The sequence below is a fragment of the Lasiodiplodia theobromae genome (genome assembly GCF_012971845.1).
Source record: "Lasiodiplodia theobromae strain AM2As chromosome Unknown scaffold_17, whole genome shotgun sequence".
NCBI classification, from domain to species: domain Eukaryota; kingdom Fungi; phylum Ascomycota; class Dothideomycetes; order Botryosphaeriales; family Botryosphaeriaceae; genus Lasiodiplodia; species Lasiodiplodia theobromae.
In genome coordinates, this window is record NW_023336377.1 from 597,078 (window position 1) to 617,907 (window position 20,830).

General features: G+C 57.1%; 8 protein-coding genes across 8 annotated transcripts; 3 read left to right on the forward strand and 5 right to left on the reverse strand.

The window, feature by feature from the left end:
* Positions 1 to 307: 307 nt before the first annotated feature.
* Positions 308 to 3,155, reverse strand: LTHEOB_6100 (C6 transcription factor; the record flags this gene model as incomplete). The annotated part of the gene is made up of 3 exons (XM_035515320.1): positions 308 to 1,143; positions 1,647 to 2,110; positions 2,164 to 3,155. The coding sequence occupies 3 exons, from the start codon at positions 3,153 to 3,155 to the stop codon at positions 308 to 310; spliced, it is 2,292 nt and encodes a 763-aa protein (XP_035373231.1).
* Positions 3,156 to 4,432: 1,277 nt separating this feature from the next.
* Positions 4,433 to 6,140, reverse strand: LTHEOB_6101 (Permease of the major facilitator superfamily; the record flags this gene model as incomplete). The annotated part of the gene is made up of 5 exons (XM_035515321.1): positions 4,433 to 5,271; positions 5,324 to 5,592; positions 5,646 to 5,753; positions 5,842 to 5,958; positions 6,031 to 6,140. The coding sequence occupies 5 exons, from the start codon at positions 6,138 to 6,140 to the stop codon at positions 4,433 to 4,435; spliced, it is 1,443 nt and encodes a 480-aa protein (XP_035373232.1).
* Positions 6,141 to 6,748: 608 nt separating this feature from the next.
* On the forward strand, positions 6,749 to 7,937 carry LTHEOB_6102 (Carboxyphosphonoenolpyruvate phosphonomutase; the record flags this gene model as incomplete). Its single annotated transcript, XM_035515322.1, has 4 exons — positions 6,749 to 7,244; positions 7,294 to 7,560; positions 7,614 to 7,828; positions 7,887 to 7,937. 4 exons carry the CDS (start codon positions 6,749 to 6,751, stop codon positions 7,935 to 7,937), a joined length of 1,029 nt encoding a protein of 342 aa, XP_035373233.1.
* Positions 7,938 to 8,207: 270 nt separating this feature from the next.
* LTHEOB_6103 (Nudix family hydrolase) lies at positions 8,208 to 9,644 on the forward strand (the record flags this gene model as incomplete). Its single annotated transcript, XM_035515323.1, has 2 exons — positions 8,208 to 8,719; positions 8,774 to 9,644. The coding sequence occupies 2 exons, from the start codon at positions 8,208 to 8,210 to the stop codon at positions 9,642 to 9,644; spliced, it is 1,383 nt and encodes a 460-aa protein (XP_035373234.1).
* Positions 9,645 to 11,182: 1,538 nt separating this feature from the next.
* On the reverse strand, positions 11,183 to 14,258 carry LTHEOB_6104 (Serine-rich protein; the record flags this gene model as incomplete). Its single annotated transcript, XM_035515324.1, has 2 exons — positions 11,183 to 12,377; positions 12,430 to 14,258. 2 exons carry the CDS (start codon positions 14,256 to 14,258, stop codon positions 11,183 to 11,185), a joined length of 3,024 nt encoding a protein of 1,007 aa, XP_035373235.1.
* A 2,883-nt stretch (positions 14,259 to 17,141) lies between these two features.
* Positions 17,142 to 18,847, reverse strand: LTHEOB_6105 (Mitochondrial cytochrome b2 protein; the record flags this gene model as incomplete). Its single annotated transcript, XM_035515325.1, has 4 exons — positions 17,142 to 17,234; positions 17,290 to 17,363; positions 17,423 to 18,760; positions 18,820 to 18,847. 4 exons carry the CDS (start codon positions 18,845 to 18,847, stop codon positions 17,142 to 17,144), a joined length of 1,533 nt encoding a protein of 510 aa, XP_035373236.1.
* Positions 18,848 to 19,301: 454 nt separating this feature from the next.
* LTHEOB_6106 (Mfs multidrug transporter) lies at positions 19,302 to 19,961 on the forward strand (the record flags this gene model as incomplete). Its single annotated transcript, XM_035515326.1, has 1 exon — positions 19,302 to 19,961. One exon carries the CDS (start codon positions 19,302 to 19,304, stop codon positions 19,959 to 19,961), a length of 660 nt encoding a protein of 219 aa, XP_035373237.1.
* A 38-nt stretch (positions 19,962 to 19,999) lies between these two features.
* Positions 20,000 to 20,740, reverse strand: LTHEOB_6107 (uncharacterized protein; the record flags this gene model as incomplete). Its single annotated transcript, XM_035515327.1, has 1 exon — positions 20,000 to 20,740. The coding sequence occupies one exon, from the start codon at positions 20,738 to 20,740 to the stop codon at positions 20,000 to 20,002; it is 741 nt and encodes a 246-aa protein (XP_035373238.1).
* Between the last annotated feature and the right edge of the window lie 90 nt (positions 20,741 to 20,830).

Below are 20,830 nucleotides of genomic sequence, written 5' to 3' on the forward strand. Positions count from 1 at the left end.
TTTTGCCTTTTGCTTCGTTGTTGTGAACACGGGGTGGAGACGGAGGTTCATTTGAAATTTTTTAGACTTCTTGCCTATTCGGGAAAAGCGCCCGAGCGGGAGGTTCCGTCGGACCGCTTCTCGGTTCCGAGGGACTGGGATGTTGGTGAGAACTGCTTCACTTATCCAGGGTCCGGATTGGTATACCGCAAGGCTGAGGTGGAGGAATGGTCTCAAATTTCTGTTTCTTCTTTTCAAGCTTAAGTGTTTGTTCCCTTCCTCTTTTTACTTTTTTCGTAAGGTCGTTCTTCCAGACGAATGGTCTTCTTCACGAGGGCAGATTCCACAAGAAATTCAGCATGCCTGAATCCAGCCCCGGAAACTTCTGTATACCCGATCCAGCCCCAAGCGGAGCCATCGACGGATCAAACGGCAACGCAAGCCAGTCATCCTCCGGCATCCCCGCCCCGCCCGATTCACCCAACCCATTCATATCAAGATCGCTCTCACCAAACTGCTGGCTATGCTGAGCATGCTGCTGCTCCAAAGCCGGCGTCACCGCCGCGGCCGCCGCCGTCGTCGTTGCCGCCACAGAAACCGCAGCACCATGTGCACCCGGCCCCATCCTCTCCGCCGACGGCTGGCGCGACGCAAGCCTAGGCGGGCGATTCGAAACAACAAAACTCCGCCTTAGCCGCGCGACATGCACCTCCAACAACGTCGCAAACCGCGAGGCCAGATGTATATCATCCAGCGTGCCAGACCGCAGCGCCTGTATGCCGCGGTCGAGCACGTCGAGCGAGGCGGGCAGCTTGGTGTTCCAGACGCCGAGGCTGAGGCCCTTGATGAGGTAGATGGCGGAAGCCGTGATGTGCAGGTAGATGCGGACGGGGGCGAAGCGCAGGCGCTGGGCGTCGGCTAGCTTGATGACCTTGCGCAGGATCTCGCAGCTGCCGTCGACGACTTCTTGGATGAAGTGGTAGTCGGTCGAGTCGACGGAGAGGGGGCGGATGGGATGGTGGTTGGGTGGGTCGGCGGGGGAGTTGAAGTCGTCGGCTTCGTCGAGGGTGCGCTCGACGACGGCTTGCATGCCCAGCGAGTTGATGAAGATGCGGACGAATTGGTACTCGATGGCGAGCATGTCTTGGAGGACGTCTCCGAGTCCTGTTGCGGTTAGTGTGGGCTGTCAGTTCAGTGTGAAGCAAACGTACGTTGTGAATCGAGGTACCTCCCCCGCCATTGGGACAGAAGGGGCTGGAAGTGTTCCAGTAATCCAATGTACCGCCCGCTCCGTAAAAGTTGCTTCGTAAAAGATGTAGACGGAAAGAGCATGTCCGAAGCAGACTTCACCAACTTGGTAAGCTCAATCCACGAGGATACAAAAGCTTCAGAGTGATTCGCTCCAGGGAACACTTCTCCGGCAAAGGACCTCCCAAGAACAGTGTGGCTCAAGCTTTGCGGGATCATAGAAGTACAGCCAATACGGGAGGCAAGCTGTTCAACGAAGACATATAGCAGCTTCCGGGCTCGGGAGTTTCGTGCAGCTTTCCTCTTTGCTTCCAGCACTTCCTCGTGAAGTGATGGTCTCTTTGTGCTTTCCTCTTGTTCAAATATGCCGAGTTCATGGGCAAGGGATAAACCACATCCAAGAAGCATCCAGCTCATACGGTCTGATCGACGTGCTGGCTCAATAACATCCTCAAGCCAGCGGTTGGATACGGATGGATTGGCCTCTGGACTTGATGGTTCCTCCTCGTCGTGCGCTTCGATGGCGACGAGTCCCGAGTCCCAACCGTCTGAAGCCGGTGGAAAATGCAGAGCACGTGGGTGCCATTCTGCAAGAAGGAGAAGTCCCTCAATTGACCCCACGGTCCGTGTCTTGGCTGTGGAGCCTTTTTCCTGACCAAGCATAATGCGCAGGATGAGATGCTGGCAGTGTTCCCATAGACGGTGGTGGATGAAGTACCCGCGAGATGCCCCGCCGACGCCCGGTAGTACGTGATAGCGTGATGATAGAGCCAATATGGTGAAGCACAGGAACGGCTCTTTCGTGACGAGCTCATAATGCTTTGAGTGATCCGCGTAATAGTCTGTAAGCACGGGTGACAAGGGTGACATGTTCTTGAAGAACCTGCGGAAGTTATTAGCTCACCCATCACCGATCTCTTCACCAGACCAACTTACAAGTCAACGTATGTCACCGCCTCCCTCGCCGTGAACCACCCCATCCTCACAAACCTGCAGTTCTTCCACAAATCCAACACCTCCTCCGACGCTGCCGACAACTGGACCGAGTTTGGCGCCAACAGCCCCGAGCTAACAGACATGTTCGAACCCGGCGTCGCATACATGGCCGGCTCGCCCTCTCCCACCGCCGGCCCCGGCGGCACCACCCCAGCATCCAACGCATACCCCCTCTCTCTCGCCGACGACGCCGCCGCCGCTGCCACCGCATCCTCCCTCGTCGCCGCCTCAAACAGCAAATTCAACGCATCATTCCCACTCGCCACCACCGTCCGCATCATCGAATCCGCCAACCCCTCATCGCCCTGCTGCGCCGCCGCCGCTGCCGCCACTGCCGCCGAGGCACTACCACCACCCACCTGCTGCTGCTGTTGCCGCCGCTGCTCCCGCTGCACCAACCTCGGCGGCGGACTCCTCCTCGGCATCGCCTCCCCATCGTCCTCACCACCGCCAACACCCACATCCTCATCATCCCCCTCACCATCCCTACCAGCACCACCAGCACGCCTCCTCTGCCGCTGCTCCTCCTCCATCAACCGCTGCTTCTTCCACGCGCGCTCCTCGGTGAAGACGCACTCGCGCAGCGCGCGCTTGCACCGCATGCACGGCGGGCCCGGCACGCCGCCGTCGGGCGGCACCGCCACCTCGCAGCGGGCCTTGCGCTTGCGGCAGGGGACGCAGGCTTTGTAGGCGCGTTGGAATTCGCGGTTGGCGGTCGTAGTACCTGCAGGACCGGCTGCTGAGGTGGAATTGGAGGAAGTTACATTGGGGCGTTTGCCGTTTAAATTGGTGGTGGGTTGGTTCGGCTCAGTTGGATGGGATGATGAGGATGACGACGGGTGGGTGACATTGCGTGCGACGACATTGGTTGTTGCGGTGTCGTCGTCGTCCTCTGCGCCCGGGTGGTACGGCAGCGGTCTTTCGTCGGGCATTTCCCTGCTCTTTTCCTGCCTTAGGTACCCTTTTGGGTGGGACGAATGAAAAAAGTCGAGATGAGAGGCTCTGGCGTCCCGGTCGGACAGTGGAGGGTGTTGAAGGAAATTCAAGGGCGAGCTTGGTTGGAGCGGAGGGGTTTAAGCTTTCGCCCACGGCTATTGGCGGATATCCACGCGCGCCAATTCCGCTCTCCCTTTTGTGGCGGGATATCCCGACGGTACATAGTGCTTTTTCTTGGTCTTATGGACAATGACAGAGGAGCATTGCAGCCGAAAGCCGGTGCGAAGAACATGAGACACCTAGAAGATGGGGTAACTGTGCTTCATCAATTCTCTCTGCGAAAACCGACATCTTGGTAGTTGAAGCGATTGACCGAATGTGAATGTCAATTGTACATTCACGTCCGGATGATAGCTTCAACTCCTATAACACGAGAAAATAACGAGTATATGCTGACCCTCGGCTGCGACACCCCTCGATAGCCCAGTGCGGATAATTTACGCTTTTACCTGACGAAGAAGATCAAATGGTAAGGAAATTCATCACAATTACCTAAGAATATACCAGCTCTTACTGAGACCCTCGGTCGCGTGTTAATGACCCAACTTTAGTAATAGACCTTTTTTTTTTAAAAAAAAAAAAGGCCTGTCGCTAAAACTAAAAGCATCAGAGGGTGATAAATGTGTTTTTAGTATATAGAGTAGCGCTGCTCCGTTGTTGCCGTAATGGGGTTGTTTATGTCTACTCGCACCTTCCTTTCTAGCGCGCCTTCCCGCCTATCTACTACGACGTTATCACCTTTACCGTTTAAACCGCTCTTAAGGCACTCGTCTCGCTATTCATCTGTTAACAGGAGCAGACCGACGAATGGCGAAAAAAAAAAAAGGCGAAAAACTGCGCACGTGTCCTCATTATGGACATCGCTACTATTTGCAGGAAAAACCCCCAAGCTTGCCCAAGGCTTCATTGGGATTTTTATTGTGGATAGGCTTTTTTTTTTAGCTGCTCTTTGTTGCTTTCCTTTTTTGGCCTAGAGTCAAGTGCAGTTAGCCTGTTCTTTCGTTTTAAATGGTAAATGGAGTAGTCACCACTCTGCCACGTAAACCGTGCCAGTGCCCTTGTGGGCGAAAGGAAAGATCGACTTCTTGATTTATATACCTCGGGTACCCCCTCGAGATCTTCCGCCGCCCAGCAATTGCCCGCGCTCACATATGCGCATCCAGTGTTTCCAAATCCCCAGAAGAAGTCCGGTCGCCCACGCTCACCAGCCATCTCAGGTCAGGTATCTAAAACCCCGACTCTTATCCCCACCCACCGTCACATCCACCCTCGCATCCGCCTCAACCCGCCCATACAGCCGATCCCTCCTCCGATTCTCATGCTCAAGCTTGAAATGCAGACCAAGCGCCAACACCACAATCAACCCCGTAAACCCCGCCCCGATCGCGCAGCCCTTGACGTAAAACGGGCCGTCACTCTCCGGAAACACCACACTACTCAAAAAACTCGAGCACTGTCCCAACGTCGTCAGCAGCGCTAACCCGGCCCCGCGCTTCGAGTCCCCGCCCTGGTTGTTCAGCAGCCACGTCACATTGATGCACAGCGCCGGAAACACGCCACACGCAGCCAGCCATATCCCCGCGTACCGCACGTCCGTCTTCGCTTCATCGCGCACCAGCGCGAGAATCAGATACCCAGCCGCACCAACGGCCGCCGCGCCGGCGACGATGTACCCGCGGTGCCCGAAGCGGTCGGAGGCGTAGGCGGCGGCGACGCAGCACAGGAAGGCGACGAAGTAGGCGGGCGCGGTGAGCCCCTGGGCGTCGACGGAGCTGTAGCCCATGTCGCGGACGATGGTGGGGAGGAAGTTGGACAGCGCCGCGAACGAGTAGTTGCAGCAGAAGTGGATGAGCGTGTGGACGTATGGCTGGTAGTCGGTCAGCCCCGCCGTGATTTGCGACCACTTGACTGCGGTTTTGGCGGTGCGGTCGACGGTTTGCAGGCGCTCGACGGCTTGGGTGCGCTGGGTGGGGGTGAGGAAGCGCGCGGTGCCGGGGCTGTCTGGGAGGAAGAAGAAGACGATGGGGGCGAAGAGAACGGTTGGGGCGCCCTCTGGGGGGTTTTGGGTTAGTGAGTGTTTGGATGCTTGATGGTAGATGCTCACCTATCAGTAGCAACAGTCTCCATGGCTCAATGGAGTTCCGGATGTGGGTGATTCCATAGGCCAGGGACGAGGCAAACGTATTTGCTAGTGGAGACATTCCAAGCAGGAGAGACATGCGGAAACCGAGTTCACGACGCTGGTAGAAGAGTGTCAAGAAGTACGGTGCGCCAGCACCAAAGACGGCCTCGAAAATACCGAGCAGGCAGCGGCATGCAACGATACCCGCCATGTTGTGAGTTGCGCCAGTACACATAGCCGCGATTCCCCAGCTGATAGGTTGGTCAGATTCCAACCATCAGAAAGCCAGTCTCAATGAACTTACCAAGTACACATACACGCCACAAAGATATGGGCGGGTAGGATCTTCCACAGCATCGTTGTCCATTCCATCAGCACATAGCTGATGTAGAAGGCGTTGAGAACCCAGCTCCTGAAACGAATCAGCTACCGAGTCCAGTCCAGCAATGCTGGTCGCTTCATGCTTGGAAGAGATCTGAGTAATCCTGAACCGGACCTACCATTGTTTGCTGTCAAGCCCAAGATCCTTGTCTGCACCTGCGGCCTTCGCATTTCCAATGTTGCCGCGATCCAAGTATGACAGTACATAGAGCGTACAGACAATAGGGAGAACGCGCCTGTCGAACTGTGGAACGTCAGTATGGCAATTCTAAACTGCAAGCTGTGTACTCGCCTTTCTCCGAACATACGTCTGCTCCGATGCCGACACTTCAATGCGTTGATCTACTTTCTCAGCATCCTCAATATGCATTATGTCAGTCCCCTTCGCCTTGCTTTCGATATCGTCTACGGCTGACATTCGGGCCGGGTAGACTCAACAGATGTGAGTCAGACGGAAGATGGATTAAAGTTGTACAGCAGAGGGACTTGCAAGACGGACAAATGATCTGCTGCATCTTCCTTGTGAGAACTTGCATCTATATAGGCTCTTTCGTTGTGTATATCTTTTACCCTCGGCCAGGAAATCAAGACGCTGAGCTATCCGCGTTGTAGAGCAGATATCCGGTACTTCTGGCTATTCAAAACGTCCAAGACGGCAAGGAGACAAATCCAGCCACATATCTGTCTGGGCGATGTAGATCCAAGGCCAAGCATTGCCTAAGCGCGAATGATCTATCATGGATTGTGCGGGGAACGCGGGGCCCCGCGTGCGCCTTGTAACGATTTGGGTCAAGGGCTCGCACGATCCCTGCCCAGAGATATCCGCCGAGATCCGTGCTTACCTTACGTTTCCGTGGAATTACACTCTTGCCCCACCATTCATTGCGACATCGGGGGCAGATTGAGTGTAGAGTTGAGGGCTTGAAGGGATATAAAGAGAGAAGTGAGCGGCGACCGGATTGAGATTGGAACAGCCACTTCAAACTCATCTTTTCTTCATACCTGATTTCCCACGAACCCTACAAGATGTCCAAATCCATCGTCAACACCGTCCCTTACCCATTCAAGTTCGACGAGCATGACGTTACAAAGCCAGGAAAGCAGGGACAGGCGCAGGACGTCACCATCACATTGAAGAATGTCCGCGGCAAGATCCCATCTATCCAGGCCTCACGTCTCCGCACCATGATGCTCGACGCCCACAACGACCCGTCAAAGATCCTGGCCCACTGCTGCTCGTACGACGGGCTCTCTTCGAGGCTGTGCGAAGAAGCAGGATTCCCAATGACCTTCCTCGCCGGATACGCCGTGGCCAGCTCGTACGGGCTTCCGGATACCGGCTACATTGCGCTGCAGGAAGTATGCAACAAGATCCAGGAGACGGTGCGCCAGGTCTCGGTTCCAATCATGGCTGATGGTGATACCGGCTATGGAAGTCCGTGCAACGTCAAGAGGACCGTCGAGTCGTTCGCCCTAGCAGGGGCGGCTGGAGTCATGATCGAAGACCAGACTTGGCCGAAACGTGAGCACGTATCCGGAGCAATTTTGTAACGCTTGCTAACTGCTAGTAGGGTGTGGCCACACGAAAGGGAAGTCAGTTGTGTCCAGGGGCGAAGCATACGCTCGGATCCAGGCTGCTTGCGATGCGAGGGATGAGGGCAGGGACATCTTCATTCTTGCCAGGACGGACGCTTTGATCCATGGATGGGAGGAAGCTATGGCGCGTGCGAAGGAGTTCAAGCGAATTGGCGTTGACGCTGTCTTCGTCGAAGCGTTGCCCGACCGTGAATCGATGAAGAAGTGCGTAGAGGAAGTTGGCATTCCTACCTTTGCCAACAGTGAGTTTTTCAGAAGCCAGTTCTTACCGGATACGGTTGCTGACTGGTAGCAGTCATCGAGGGTGGTAAGACGGAGAACCTCTCGGCAAAGGATCTGGCCGAGTTGGGATTCTGCGCGGTGGCCTATCCATGGACGCTTGTTGCAGCGAAGCTCAAGAGCATCCGCGAAACGCTCGAGGCGCTGAAGAAGTCAATGACGGAAGGCGCGCCTCCGATGATTCTTTCATACTCGGAAGTTTGTGAGGGAGTTGGTTTCAACAAGTACTGGGTAAGTTGTTCGCCTCGAGTGCAGGTTGACCATGACCGGCAGACTGACTTGCGCACAGGACCTCGAGGAAAGATACAAGTACGATGAGACTCGTCAAAATGGTCTCTGAATTCACTCTGGAAGTGATGCTAGTTAGCAGGCAGTGCAGTAGCTAATAGACTGAATGTTGTTTCTTGCAAATGCAGATCGATTGATAAAGTGAAGAATGAAGTGAGGAAGACTGTTGGGAAGTAAGGCAGAACGGCTATCAGCGGAAGACGCATTTGACAACCGGACTGACGCAATGGCGGCCCGAATGACTCGCGCAGCGGACCCCCGACATCGCGTCAATTGTCAGCCTCAGGAACGCTTTCCCCAGCACCTCCGTCACGTCGCAATCATGCCACCACCACGCGAGCCTGCCGCTGCCGAGACCCCTCCCTCTCCGGAACTCCTCTCTCACCTCCAGACCGTACTCCAAGACCTCTCGCAAAATCCATACCCCTACGTCGAGAACCCGCCGAATTGCAAGAAGCGCGCATCCGTAGCGCTTATCATTCGCGTCCAACCGCGCTATTCGCACTGGCCGGACAAGCAGAACAGAGCCCAATGGAGCGGCAGGGGTGAGGACGAGTCGGTCGACAGCAGGCTTGACAGGTTCTTCGCGCAGGGCTGGGTGCAGCATGGCGACCCGGAGGTGCTGTTCATTAAGCGCGCGCACCGTCCGGGCGACAGGTGGACCAGTCACGTCGCCCTGCCCGGCGGCCGCAGAGACCCTGAGGACGCCGACGACCGCGCCGCCGCCGTGAGGGAGACTGAGGAGGAGGTGGGCATCGAGCTGACCGACGACAACTCGATTCCCGTGGGCAACCTGCCCGAGCGCGTCGTCACGACGTCGTGGGGGAAAGTACCGTAAGCACCTTCCACTTCGGGCCGTCGACATGGATGGTAGCTAACATGAAGCAGACTCATGGTTCTCTGCCCGTACATTTACCTCCTCACCGACCCCGAGCCTCCGGCCCTCCGCCTGCAGCCCGCCGAGGTCGGGTCCTGCCATTGGGTCTCGATGCGCGCTCTGCTCTCCCCGACACAACGCACATACTGGCACGAAGACGTGTCCAACCGCCTCGCCAAGCAAGAAGTCGGCATAAAGCGCTGGTTCCTGCGCGCGATGCTGGGCAAGATGATCTTCGCCGCCATCCGGCTGATCCCCTCGCAGAGCGAGTACTGCAGTACCATCCCTGGCTTCGTGCCGGAAGACGGCGGCGACGAGCAGCACAGCGGCCGGTCTGTGTCCGCCCAACTATCGAATTGGTGGAACGGCAGCAGTGTGCAGCCGTCGGCCAGCACGGACACCCCCTTGCTTCTCTGGGGGCTCACGCTCGGCATCATGGCCGACTTCCTCGACCTGATTCCGCCCTACAACGCCGTCCGCCTGTGGACTTATCCGACCTTTACGCCCCTCGACGTGCGCTTCCTGCTCTGGGCCACGTCGTACTCCTTCCGCAAGCGCAAGGAGAAGGTCTTGGCCGAGCACCACAACGGCATCCAGGCCCCCATCACCGTCGAGGAGGGCTTGGACAGCGTCGAGGCCCGCCCGCCCGCGAACGGCAAGATAGATCCGCCGGAATCGGGTATCAGCGGTTTGGGCGTAGAGCGGTACTACAGCAGGCTCGGGCAGAAGAACCCCGCGACCAGGTCGTCGGCGGTGGGCATCCTGCTCGAGGGTTACTACGACATCGTGCGGAAGACAGTCGCATTAGCACTGACTGCGAGAGTCTCTGTGTTTGCGGCTGTAGTTGCTACGTTAGTAGTAAAGTATAGACGACTGAGATGAGAGATTTTGGTTTGGACGATTCCTTCTTTTTCAGGGGTTCTCGGCTGCGCACGTTTGAATGAATCTAGTCCAATTGATTTACGATTATATTTAGCTACAATATATTAAAGATTCACTCCCACTACAGAGGGGTATTGCTAGCGTTAATTTGTTTTTCGCTCATGTCGTGGGTGGTTGAAGCTGTTGTCCGGACTTAAATGTAGAATTAAAAGTTATACATTCACGTCCGGACGATAGCTCCAACCGCCTGCATAAGTCGAATAATGTCTCACAGATAATATTAAACATTTATCGCAGGGGGCCGTAGTCCCCCCTGTTCCACGGCCCTACTATTCTTCGTGTCGCTGTACTTCACTGCCTCTTCCTATACGTGAGCCTCGTTCTTGCGTAAGCGATCTGCTTCTACTTGCCTTAAACGTGTATTTACGAGCGATACCCAGAGTGGGAAATAACGACCGCCCAGCTGGATCAGCACAACTACGTAGTATGCTCGTGTCCACGCCCCACGTTTTTGCATAGGTATTCTCCACTCGCTCACCAGTGGTACACTAAAGGGAGCATCCCGCACTCCTTCCCGTGAAAATTGAAAGCGCCTCCCTGCGCCACCGCAACGCCATTTCATAAAATCATCCGGCGCCTCCCGGACCAAACGTTCAATGACGGAATTTACCACCTCAGTGCGAGATGTCCAAGGCCACCTGTATGATTATCCAGGTGGGGCTAGAGAGACGAAGGTGATAAAAACGCAGATTGGGGAAGAAATCAGAAAGACGGCAATTGCCATGATGATGCGGGAGAGCAAATGTGTGGAGGTAACGGCCAAATATGATCGAATTATTAGATGTTTGATTAGTTCCACATACCCCGCCTCCACCTTTATATATGCTGTTAGGCCAGCAATTGCTTTGCATATCGCACACTGTACAATCTTTCCCTTTCCTTTCATCCTTTTCCCAATGGAATGCCTCCTGTCAGTATCCCGAAACTGACCGCCGCCCAACCGCCCCTCCCTTTTTCTAGTATACATCCCACGACGGAAAGGAAAGAAGAGAAGATTAAGAAAAAATTACATATGTACAAAGAGGTGTCAAAGACTATACAATCTTATATAGTAAAAAGAAAATAAAATCCCACCATTCGCCACATTTCGCTTTTTCATATTTTCCTTCGTTCAGATCATAAACCGCTGTCGTGAGAAGAGAGAAGAGGAAATAGACACAAAAGAAACAAGAAAAAGAAAAAAAAACCAACACCACGATGCCCAATCTGTTTCCCCCTTTTTCCAAAGTTCCCCACTTCCAGGGGGAACGAAAGCAAAAAAGCAAAAAAAAAACGACGACGATTAAAAAGGAGGAATGCACCCAAAAAGAAACGGGGAGGTATCTAGGAAACCCGTCCGAAACAAAAAACCCAACCAAGCTATGCAATGGAAAAAATGCGCAAAAACTTTGAACACCTTTGCCGCAAAAAGATGAAGAAGTGAAGACAAAGGAGACCAGACAAATGAAAAATCCCACCTCTTCTCAGACCCTCAAACCTCAAACTGTCATCGTCACCGCCACCACAACAACCACAACGACGATAATCGCCACGCCGACGACGCTCATCCGCCTATTCAACCTACGCCACCAAATCGCCCGCACGCGCTCCCTCTCCGCCAGCGCGCCCAACTGCGCCGCCTCCATCTGCGCCTCGATATCCACAACACCGCCGGTACCATCTTCCGCCTCCACAGCGCGGCTCTGATTCCGCTGCTGCTCCCGCCGCTGCCTGCGCTTCTCGACCCTAATCTGCTGCTCGCCACCCTCGCGACTGCCTCCATCGTCTTCTTCCTCACCATGTCGACTGTAAAACCGCTCTCCAAACCCACGCTTCTTCTTCTCCGGCACGGGCAGCAGCGCCGCCAGCATCCACGCGAACGGCAGCAAGAAGCCGAGGCAAAACAGCCACATCTGACGGTCGGCGGCAGGCCGGTTCGGATTGTCGATGTTGCTGCTATCGCCGCAGATCCAGCTGCTGGGACGGAGATACCGGAACGACTTGTTGCTGGCGGCGTAGCTCTTCTCGCGGTGCAGGCGAGGCGTCTCGTGGCTCTGGGTACCGGCGGGGCCGAAGTAGCGCAGTTGGCCAGAGAAGTGCTGCCACACGCGCGACGGGAAGCGGCGCTGGGTGCCGTGCGGGGAGTCGTCGGCCGCCGTGGGGACATCCGAGATGTTGCGGAGCTGCGGCTGGTACGGGTTGTGATGGTGGTGCTGGTGGCGCGACGCCGGTCCGCCGGTCCCGGTCGTGTTCGTGTTGGCGGTGCTGGGGGCGTGCGGCTCGATGCCGGCCGAGTACATGTCGAAGTTGGAGTCCGAGTCGTTGGCGGCATCGTCCGAAGACGAACTGGACGAATAGGGGGGGTTGTACGAGTCTTCGTATTCGTCGTCGGTCGCCTGCGCGGGCAGGTTCGGCGAGGGCGTCCAGTTTTCGCTGATGATGGTGCTGCGAGGCCGGTTGCGCGGGCGTTGGATGCTGGCGATGCTGAACTGCGACGATGCTGGGCTCTCTGTCGGCGCCGTGTTAGTGGGCCGCGAGCTGCTGGCCGTTCGGCTCTCGTGACGGTTGTTCCGCCTATCGCCGCTACCGCTGCTGTGGGTGTTGGCGCGGCGGAGAGAACTCTGTGATGGCTTAGACCGCGTGGAGGGACGTGAAGAGCCGATCACACTCGTGTCGCCATTCGAGTAAAACGACCTGGAGTCATGAGTAAAAGCGACTAATCCACGTAGGGGAAGTTTCAACTTACCTAGCCCATCTAGGAAGTCCCTTCGCAACGTAGAGGACGGTTCCGACACTGCTTGATCTGCTTGCTTTCGTCGCAGGCCGCGAATTCGCTGCCGAGTCTTCACCAGTCTCAGAATCTCGACCGCACATGATGTTGAAGAAAGCCGACGAGTCCATCGATTGCCATGGGTTCCTGAGCCGGGGTCGTGCAGCTGCTGCAGCCGAAGATTCCTCGCCTCTGTCTTGGCTGTCCGGTCTCGATGACGGCGAGCTACCTTCGATTTGCATGGTCGGGAGAGACACGAGAGATGCGCTGGCGGTATCACGGGAGCTGAATTCTGTCGGGGGAGGGCTATGTGGCGCCGAAGGAATTGGAGGCAGGTGGTGGATCGGTTCGGCCTGAGCTGAAGTAGATGAAAGCTGTGCAGTCCAATTTTGGCGCTCATTAGGCCGCGCAACCCTCTTTGGCATCCTGAGAGCCCTGGGTTCGCTCTCATCGGCGGTAGCAGACGACATTCCAGAAACACTGCGAGATAGGCTACGAACTTCTTGGTAGTGTTCGTCGGGATCCGATGTTGCCTGATAAGCTTTGGTGGCTGTTGAGTTCCGAGATGGAGTGAAGATTGTAGGAGGGGTAAGGTCGGCCAGGAGCTCATCTCTGGAGCCAAAATTAGACACCTTCCCTGAATATGCATCGCTCGCGGACACCGGGCGCATGACAGCATCATCTTCCAGGTAAGGCGACAGAGGGTTACCGAATGTTGAAACAGGCCGTTTGTCTTTAGAAACACCGGGACTGCGGGGGCCGTATAGAGGCGTGGGCGTTGCACAAAGTCCGAAAGGGGAAGGGGTCCGTGGGTTGGTGGAAGTGGGGCGCGTTGACGCAGTCATAGGAGCGTGGACTGTCCAGTTGCTGCCCGTAGATTTCCGGTCGTCATGATGGCGCGTCGAAAATGTCTCTGAAGATGCTGATGAGCGCACCGAAGTCGCCGAAGGGTCGGCCTCTGAGGGAGGAATGGACCGGATGGTGGACTGCATCATTGAACTGCGCGAATTGACGGAGCCATAGAGATCACTGGACGGCCTTGGATTGGAAATCGGATACGGCAATTCATCCTCATCCTCGATGGATGACGTAGTGGAGTCGATGGAATTGCGCTTGCTTCCCGCAGATATGGGCTCGACCGCGAGTTCTTTGAAGAATTCCGGGGCGTCCGACGTGCCAGCAGACAGCTCGTGCGGCTGGTAAATTTCCTCTTCGTCCTCCTCTTCTTCCTCGGCGGGGCTGTCGTCCTCAGCGGGGTCGTCTTCAGCGGGGTCGTCCTCGGCGGGGCTGTCCTCAGCGGGGCTATCGTCCTCCTCAGTGTCGTCGTCGGCGGGACCGTCGTCGTAGGTAATGAAAAAGCTCGGGGTAATGGGGCTTGGCAGCAATACTTGCGAGGGATGGGTAGGGAAGGGTGACTTAAAATAGGTTCCCGACGGCGTGCCTCTATCCGGTCTTTCCATAAACGACGATTCCTGCTCCCGCTGCTTCGCGCTCTGTGCAGCTTCCTCCATTTCCGTCACAGTCAAGGGGGAAATAGGCTGCTCGCAGCGCTCAGGAGACGGCGAACGCCCATTGCGCTCGGAAGGCGACAGCTCTCTTAACGGGCGCCTCTTTGGCGAGAGAACGGAGTTGCTACGGCCACGCGAGTCCCTGGATTTCCTCTTCCAGCGGTTCTCCTGACTATGTGGGGTCTGGGGGACGTCAGACTGGGAGCGCTGGTGCCGCCTTGGCGAGTCATTACTCTCGCTCGAGCGCTTCGAAGGGTGGGTCCGCGCCTTTGCGAGCTTCTTGCGGCTGGGAGACATTCGGAGAGGCGATCAAGCGGTAGGCGGTACAGTGATGTCAGAGTCGATCGCATCGAGCCTCAGGCGCCGGATCAGGGACAAGGGGGAATCAAGACACAGCGGAAATCAACAGACAGGCGGGCGGTCGACGGGCAGACCGACGGCGGGTGGAGGTGGCAAGCAGAACAAGTGGGACAGAGACCGGTGCAGGAGCAGAAGACACTATATGCACGTAAGTAGCGATGCGTGCGCAGGGAAGATGGCGCAAAGGCATGATTGACGGCACGAGCGCGGGCGCTCTCCACCCGTACAACGTGTTCGGGGCCCGACGACTCATGCCCAGATGCCGTCAGCGCTGGGGTGCGAGCGGGAACGGCGTCGCTGCAGGTACGGGAAAGCTAGCCCAACGGTGCCGGCCTGGCTGGAGGGAGGCAGGGCGCCGTGGTCCTGCTGATATGGGGGGCCAGCTGTGGCGACGCGTCGTGTGCCGGAGCCGCGCTCGGCGTGCTGGCGATTGGCGCTGCAGGTGCTGCATCTGGAGCTGCGCGAGGGGCGGCGAGCACGGCCGGCTGGAGAGGAAGAGTCGGTGGCCCGGGCGCGGCGTGGTGGTGTCGTCGTTGCGGCCTCGAATTTCCGTCAGGCCCCCGTGCACAGCGTCAGGCGCACGCTTCGCTTGCTGCAGGGCCAGGCGCCGATCGCAGCGATCCAACCGGGCCCTTAACCACACCTCCCGCCTTCAACACCGCCCAAAACCTGGGTGCGTCGCTGCTCCTTGCCGCGAGCAACGCCCCCGTCTAAGCGCGCCGCCGATCGGCTCCCTGCATCTTCACCGACACCTCGCTCGCCTCCACCGCGCAGCTGTCCTGGATCCGCCGGGAAGGTCCCGTCTCCATCCTGCACGAGCCATGTATTGTTGGCACTGTGGCCCCGGCTCCCAGCCTTGCGGACATGCAGCCGCCCGTCTCATTTTGAGAGCAATTCCCGCGAGGGAGCCTGCAGAGCCTCGCTCGAGCCTCGACTCAGTCCAGATCTGGTTCGCCCAGCGCCCGCCTGCATCCGCTTGAGAGCCAGCCGATCTCTGCTGGCCGGCGGTGAAGGCCCGATACAGGGACCTGCGGACCACCCTGCGGCGCACCACGAGCCCTCCACTTTCCTCCTGCCCGATGCTCGCAGCAGAGGCCTGACGCTGCCGATGCACCGGGGCCCTGCCCGCCGACAAAACACCTGCAGCAACGGCATTGCCGAACCCTTCTGTCAGTCGATGCGTGTCCTCCACAGAACATCCGTCTCCCCGACCTGCACGCTACCGCCACTGCCGATCGCTGCCCGGCTAAAGAAGAGCTCCTCCATCGTGCCTGCGGGAATAGCGCCCGATAGTGTTTAAAGGGCCTGTTCTTTCGGTCGTGTCCGTCGGCCGGGCTATGCCTGTTAGCTGCCGAAAGAGATCACGCTGGCTCTTCCTCAAGCGGTTAAGTTTTTTTCTTCTCAATTTTCTCGAACTCACTGCCACGTCTAGCCTGTGCTCGGACTCTCGTGCACCCTGAGTTTCGCGGCTCGTGCCAGCTGGCGACTCCGGGAGAACAACATGTCATCTAGGTTCAAAATCTCCGAGTGAACGTTTCAGCCCTACACCCGCAATCCATGGACGTTGCGGGTGGATGCAGAGCCGCTGATGTCATGAATGCGGAGATCATGCCGGGTGTGGATTCTGGGCTCACGAGCCTCTTGTTTACAGTGTTGATGTTTAGGGTTTTGATCTCTCGTTTTCGTTTCCCCAGGCAACCGAGTCTCCAGCAATCTGGCCAATTGAACTTATCTACTCTCGAGTCAGTGCCGGCCAAAGTGCGGGCATCCAACCGGCTTGTGTGAAGCACTGGCTGAAAATCTGCCGGCAGCCCACAGAAGTCGTTTCTTACTTGCATTTTCCTGATTTTGCTCACGATGTTTGACGATCGAAATGCAGGGTCCTTCGATCGGCTGACCCGCCTCAGCTATGTCAGCGGCATATGGCGTTCCGGGCAGCCTTCAAAACTAGCTGATAACAGCACTCATCCGGCTTCGCATCAAGTTCAATCTGCCTCATCATCGAATGGCGCGATACTTACATTCCATTCTCCGCCATGTTGGCTGCAGTCGAGCCTGTTTCTTGATCTTTGCGTCACCCCTATCTGCGCGACCGTTCGCTGCCTGCAAATATTTCCACTAACGAGCGTATAGCTGACCGCTCTATACCAAGTCCTACGTAGAAGACTCACATACCCTGCAATCCCTTGTCAGCATTCAGGGTTTGAAAGCCAAACTCGGTCCATGATATGCAAGGATGCCTGAAAGATGCCTGACAGTTCATACATCCCCTGTACCCATGCTCAAGGGCCAACAGTCTTGAACTCACCTTACAGCCATTAAGATTTTCCTCCCAGCCATGGATAATCGCCAATAAAGCTTGTATCAAACCATCTCGTTGATGCAGGAGTCCGACTTGAGCCAGGGGTGTAAACAGGGGGAGCCAATAGAGCAAGTACTTGGACGAGAGCAAGACCTTGTGCTGGGTGCGACTGGCTCTAAGGCTCAACCCTAGGTTCGACCGGTGTTAGCGGTGAGTTTCTAACTTTCCGTTTGCAAAGTAATAGATAAGGTCGGCTAACTGGAGATGAAGCCGTGAACAATGGGATAAAGGTGCTTTTGTGCATAGTTTGCCTGAAGGTTAATGGCTTCTGACTGGCACTGGATACGTCCCACCTAAAATGTATAGAGAGCGTATTGAATAGATCACATGTGATGATGTCGGCTCAAATGGAAGGAAGAAAGAAAATATATCGTTCCTCTATGGGTATGAATGACAACTCATCTCGAAGAATTCGTAAATGTCTCTCCTGTCTCTCAACTCCTCTAACCCGCATGCTTTTACAATCTCGCCTTAACCTTCTCCCACAATGCAGGCTTGGCCAGGTTCGAAGGGCCGTCGTAGAGATCGCGCTCCACAGCGCGTACGTTGATCTGAGTAACAGTTAGTAGACAACCCACGAGCTTGATGGACAGTGAAGCAACTTACGTGCTGCATTCCCAAATCCTCCACCTTCTCCACACCAAGTAGCCTCATCGCGGTCTCGGTCTCTGCCTTGATGACTGTTATCATGGTTAGCAATGAGTTCTTCAGGTCGAATCAGCAATCTCAGGCCACTCACTCTCAAACACTCTCGCAACCCCCTCCTTGCCGCCCGCACCCAGACCGTACAATGCCGCACGGCCGACACCCACCGCCTTCGCGCCCAGACACAGCGCCTTGACGACATCCGTGCCTCTCTTGATGCCGCCGTCGACCCACACCTCGATCTTATCAAACACCTCAGGGCAGTACTTCCTGATCTCGAGCAGCGTGTGGACGGCAGGCGGCGCGGTGTCCATAGCACGGCCACCGTGGTTAGACAAAATAATAGCCTTAACCTGCGGCGCATGCAACGACGCCAGGTACGCATCCTCATGCGTCTGGATGCCCTTCAGCACGATAGGCAGCTGCGTGTGCTGCGCGAGCCAAGGCAGCGTCGTCTTCCACGTCAAATCCGGCGCCGTGCCCTGGAACAAGCTCTTCCCAATACCACCGCTCTCCTCCTTCTTCTGCGGCTTGCTCGCAGACCCCTCCTGCACCGACGACCGCACGGGCAAGTTCGACCCGACATTTTTGCTCCGCTCGTCGTGCTCGCGCTTGCCCGGCACGGGCGCGTCGAGCGTCAAGCAGATAAACTTGTACGCCGGCAGCTTGGCGATGCGCGCCAGCATCGCCTCGCTCTTCTTGCGCTCCGTCTGCACGTACAGCTGCCACCCGAACATCTGGCCGGGCGCGGCGTCCGCGACCACCTGCTCCGGCGTCATCGACGCATTGTTCGAGACGACCTGCAGCGCGCCGAAGCGCGCGCACGCCTGCGCGATGCCCCACTCGCCGTCCGGGTGCGCCAGGCGCGCCATGGCGGCCGGCGAGACGTACAGCGGGATGTCGACCTTGTGGCCGAGCAGCGTGGTGGAGGTGTCGCACGCCGTGCAGTCGACGAAGACGCGCGGCCGCATCAGGATCTGCCGGTAGACGGTGTTGTTGTAAGTCTTCGACGCGAGGTCGTCGCTGGCCGAGTAGTAGTAGGCCCAGCCCTTGGCGCTGATCTGCTTCGTCGCCGCCGCCTCGATGTCGTCCAGGTTGAGCAGCGAGTCCAGGTCCGGCGGGCCCTCGGGCTCGTCCGTCGACGCATCGCCGCCGACTGCTGCTGACTTGGCCTCCTGCTGTTGCGCCGCCGGGGCGGATTCGATTTTGGGGATGGTGGTCTCGTCGAGTTTGCCTAGCTTCGCTTCGGCGGGGAGGCTTTCTTCGAGGATGCCGGGTGGGTGGATGGGGTCGTACTCCTCGGTTGCGTCGGTGCCGGCGAGTTGCAGGATGATCTTCGCGCCGCCCGGGTGCTCGTTCAGGAAGGATGTGACGTCGTAGACATGGCCGTACAGGACTACCCAACAGCTCTCGGGAGTGTTGTGCTTGGACACTGCGGGAGGGAGCGTCAGCGTTGAGTGCTGCTGGGGGTGGTGGTGAGGTGATACATACCCTCGTCGTAGCTAAACACCTTCGCCATGGTTACAGTTGTCTCTGGTGCTTATGTGCAATTGGCAGGTGCGAATTGGAGGAGGGGAGGAAGTTTAAACAGGAAAAGAACGTGGAGAGAGTCAGGGTGGGGAGTTAAAATGCGGAGGAAGGCGGTGGTGGTTCGGGGAAGACGACAAAGCCATTGCGTCGATTGGAGAATTGGGAGCGGATCGGCTGTTCTGGTGCAGGAGTGGGATATAGCTTCCGGCTGGCTTGAGCTTCGCGCGCCCGCAGCACTTCCGCAACAGCTCGCGCTGCTCCGCGGCGACTGACGTCGGCGTTTGAAATCCGAGCAACGCGACTTGCGCACGCTGGCTTTTGCGGGGAAGCTCGGCTCGACATGCCCCAGTCCCGACCGGCCGACCAACTTTTTCCCGTCCACACATACCCCAACCCCTCGCCCTGTCGTCATTCATTCTCCGACCTTGCACATTCCTGCCACCATGATGCAGCGGCCTCGCAACCGTCAGGGCCGCCCCCAGCAACAGCAATCCGCCGACAGAGGGAGAGGCCGTGGTGGTAGAGGACGAGGCGGTTCCGGGCGCGGCGGCCGAAACAACTTCAATGCGCCATCAAGCGTCCCCAGCATCCAACAGGTCGTCGCTGGCGCCCACGTTTCCATCGTCCTCAAAATCGATCAGCCCACCGGCCGTCAGGTGCAGGGAACCGTTGCGGATGTGTTGACCAGCGGCAACCACCCGCGTGGCATCAAGGTTCGCCTCGTTGATGGCCGCGTGGGTCGCGTGCGGCGCATGGCCACCGAGCAAGAAGCAAGAGCTGGGTCTGAAGGGCTGAGCAATTTAGGAAGGAACGGGGAGCCCGATGGCGGCATCTACCAGGGAGTAAGAACCACCACACGGCCATCAAACTCGAGATTCGACATACGGTACCGCGACGTAAGAGAAGAGGAGGATCTGGAGGGCCCACCGACTGGCTACAGTCTAGATGCTTTCTTGCCACCGGACCACCCTCTTCAAGAACGGCATGACGACACCCGTGAACCGACAGGCCTCAGCTCGGCAACGCAGGTGTGCCCCGTGTGCAACGATTTTGAAGGCGATGAGCTGGCCGTTTCGCACCATGTCAGCTCTCATTTTGACTGATGATTGGCTCTTAAATTATGATATTTTCTTTACAGAAGTTACACGCCTATACCTCCGACGTCAATTCTGGGCGCGTCGCCCATCTCCTCCCTCATGGCCTGCTTTACGATGGCGCCGCACATTTTCGCGTACGGATTCGTCCTGACGGCCAACTCCTTTGCCGTTTTGTCGCCGTACCGACCTCCTAGGAAGAACTCCCGGCTCGCCATCTCCTCTAAGCTGTCCTTATCCCTCCCTCTAAGCTCCTTGGGCCCACTCTGTAGGTTTGCTTCACCAGTTGCCTTGGCTGCCTTGAGAAGCAAGTAACCCCGATGCGTGTGTGCTGTGGCTAGCAGCCGTGCCTGGGGTGGTGATAGTGGGTCTTGTGGTGATGCGGGCGATGCAAGCTCAATTGCCCTTGCGAGGTCCGCCAGTAGCGCCTCGGTTGTATCGGCGTTCTCATCCTCAAACATCCTGTCCTCATCCTCGACTCTTAATCGCAGCGCCTGCGCCCGGTTTGCATAGGCGGATGCGTAGGTTGGATGTTGCTCAATCAGCTCACCGAGAGCTTTTATCGCAGCATTGGCGTCGTCGAGCGAGGGCTTTTGAGTGTTGAGCGGGAGAATGGCTGAACGCTCGGCAGCTTGCAGAGTTGGGAGAAGCGAGTCGGATATGTGAGGTAGGCTCTGCGGCGGTTGTGGTACCACCTTGATCGAGGCCGAGGGCGAAGACTCGGGGTCAAAGAGGGCAGAGAGGACCTTCGCGTCGTTTGACGAGAGAGCAGGCGTGGGAGCAACCATGCTGACTTGGTGTGCTGCAAATAATGGGTATATGGAAAGCGAAAGGTAGGCGCGGCTTATTTGGAGGCAGGTCAACTCAAGAGGCGGATT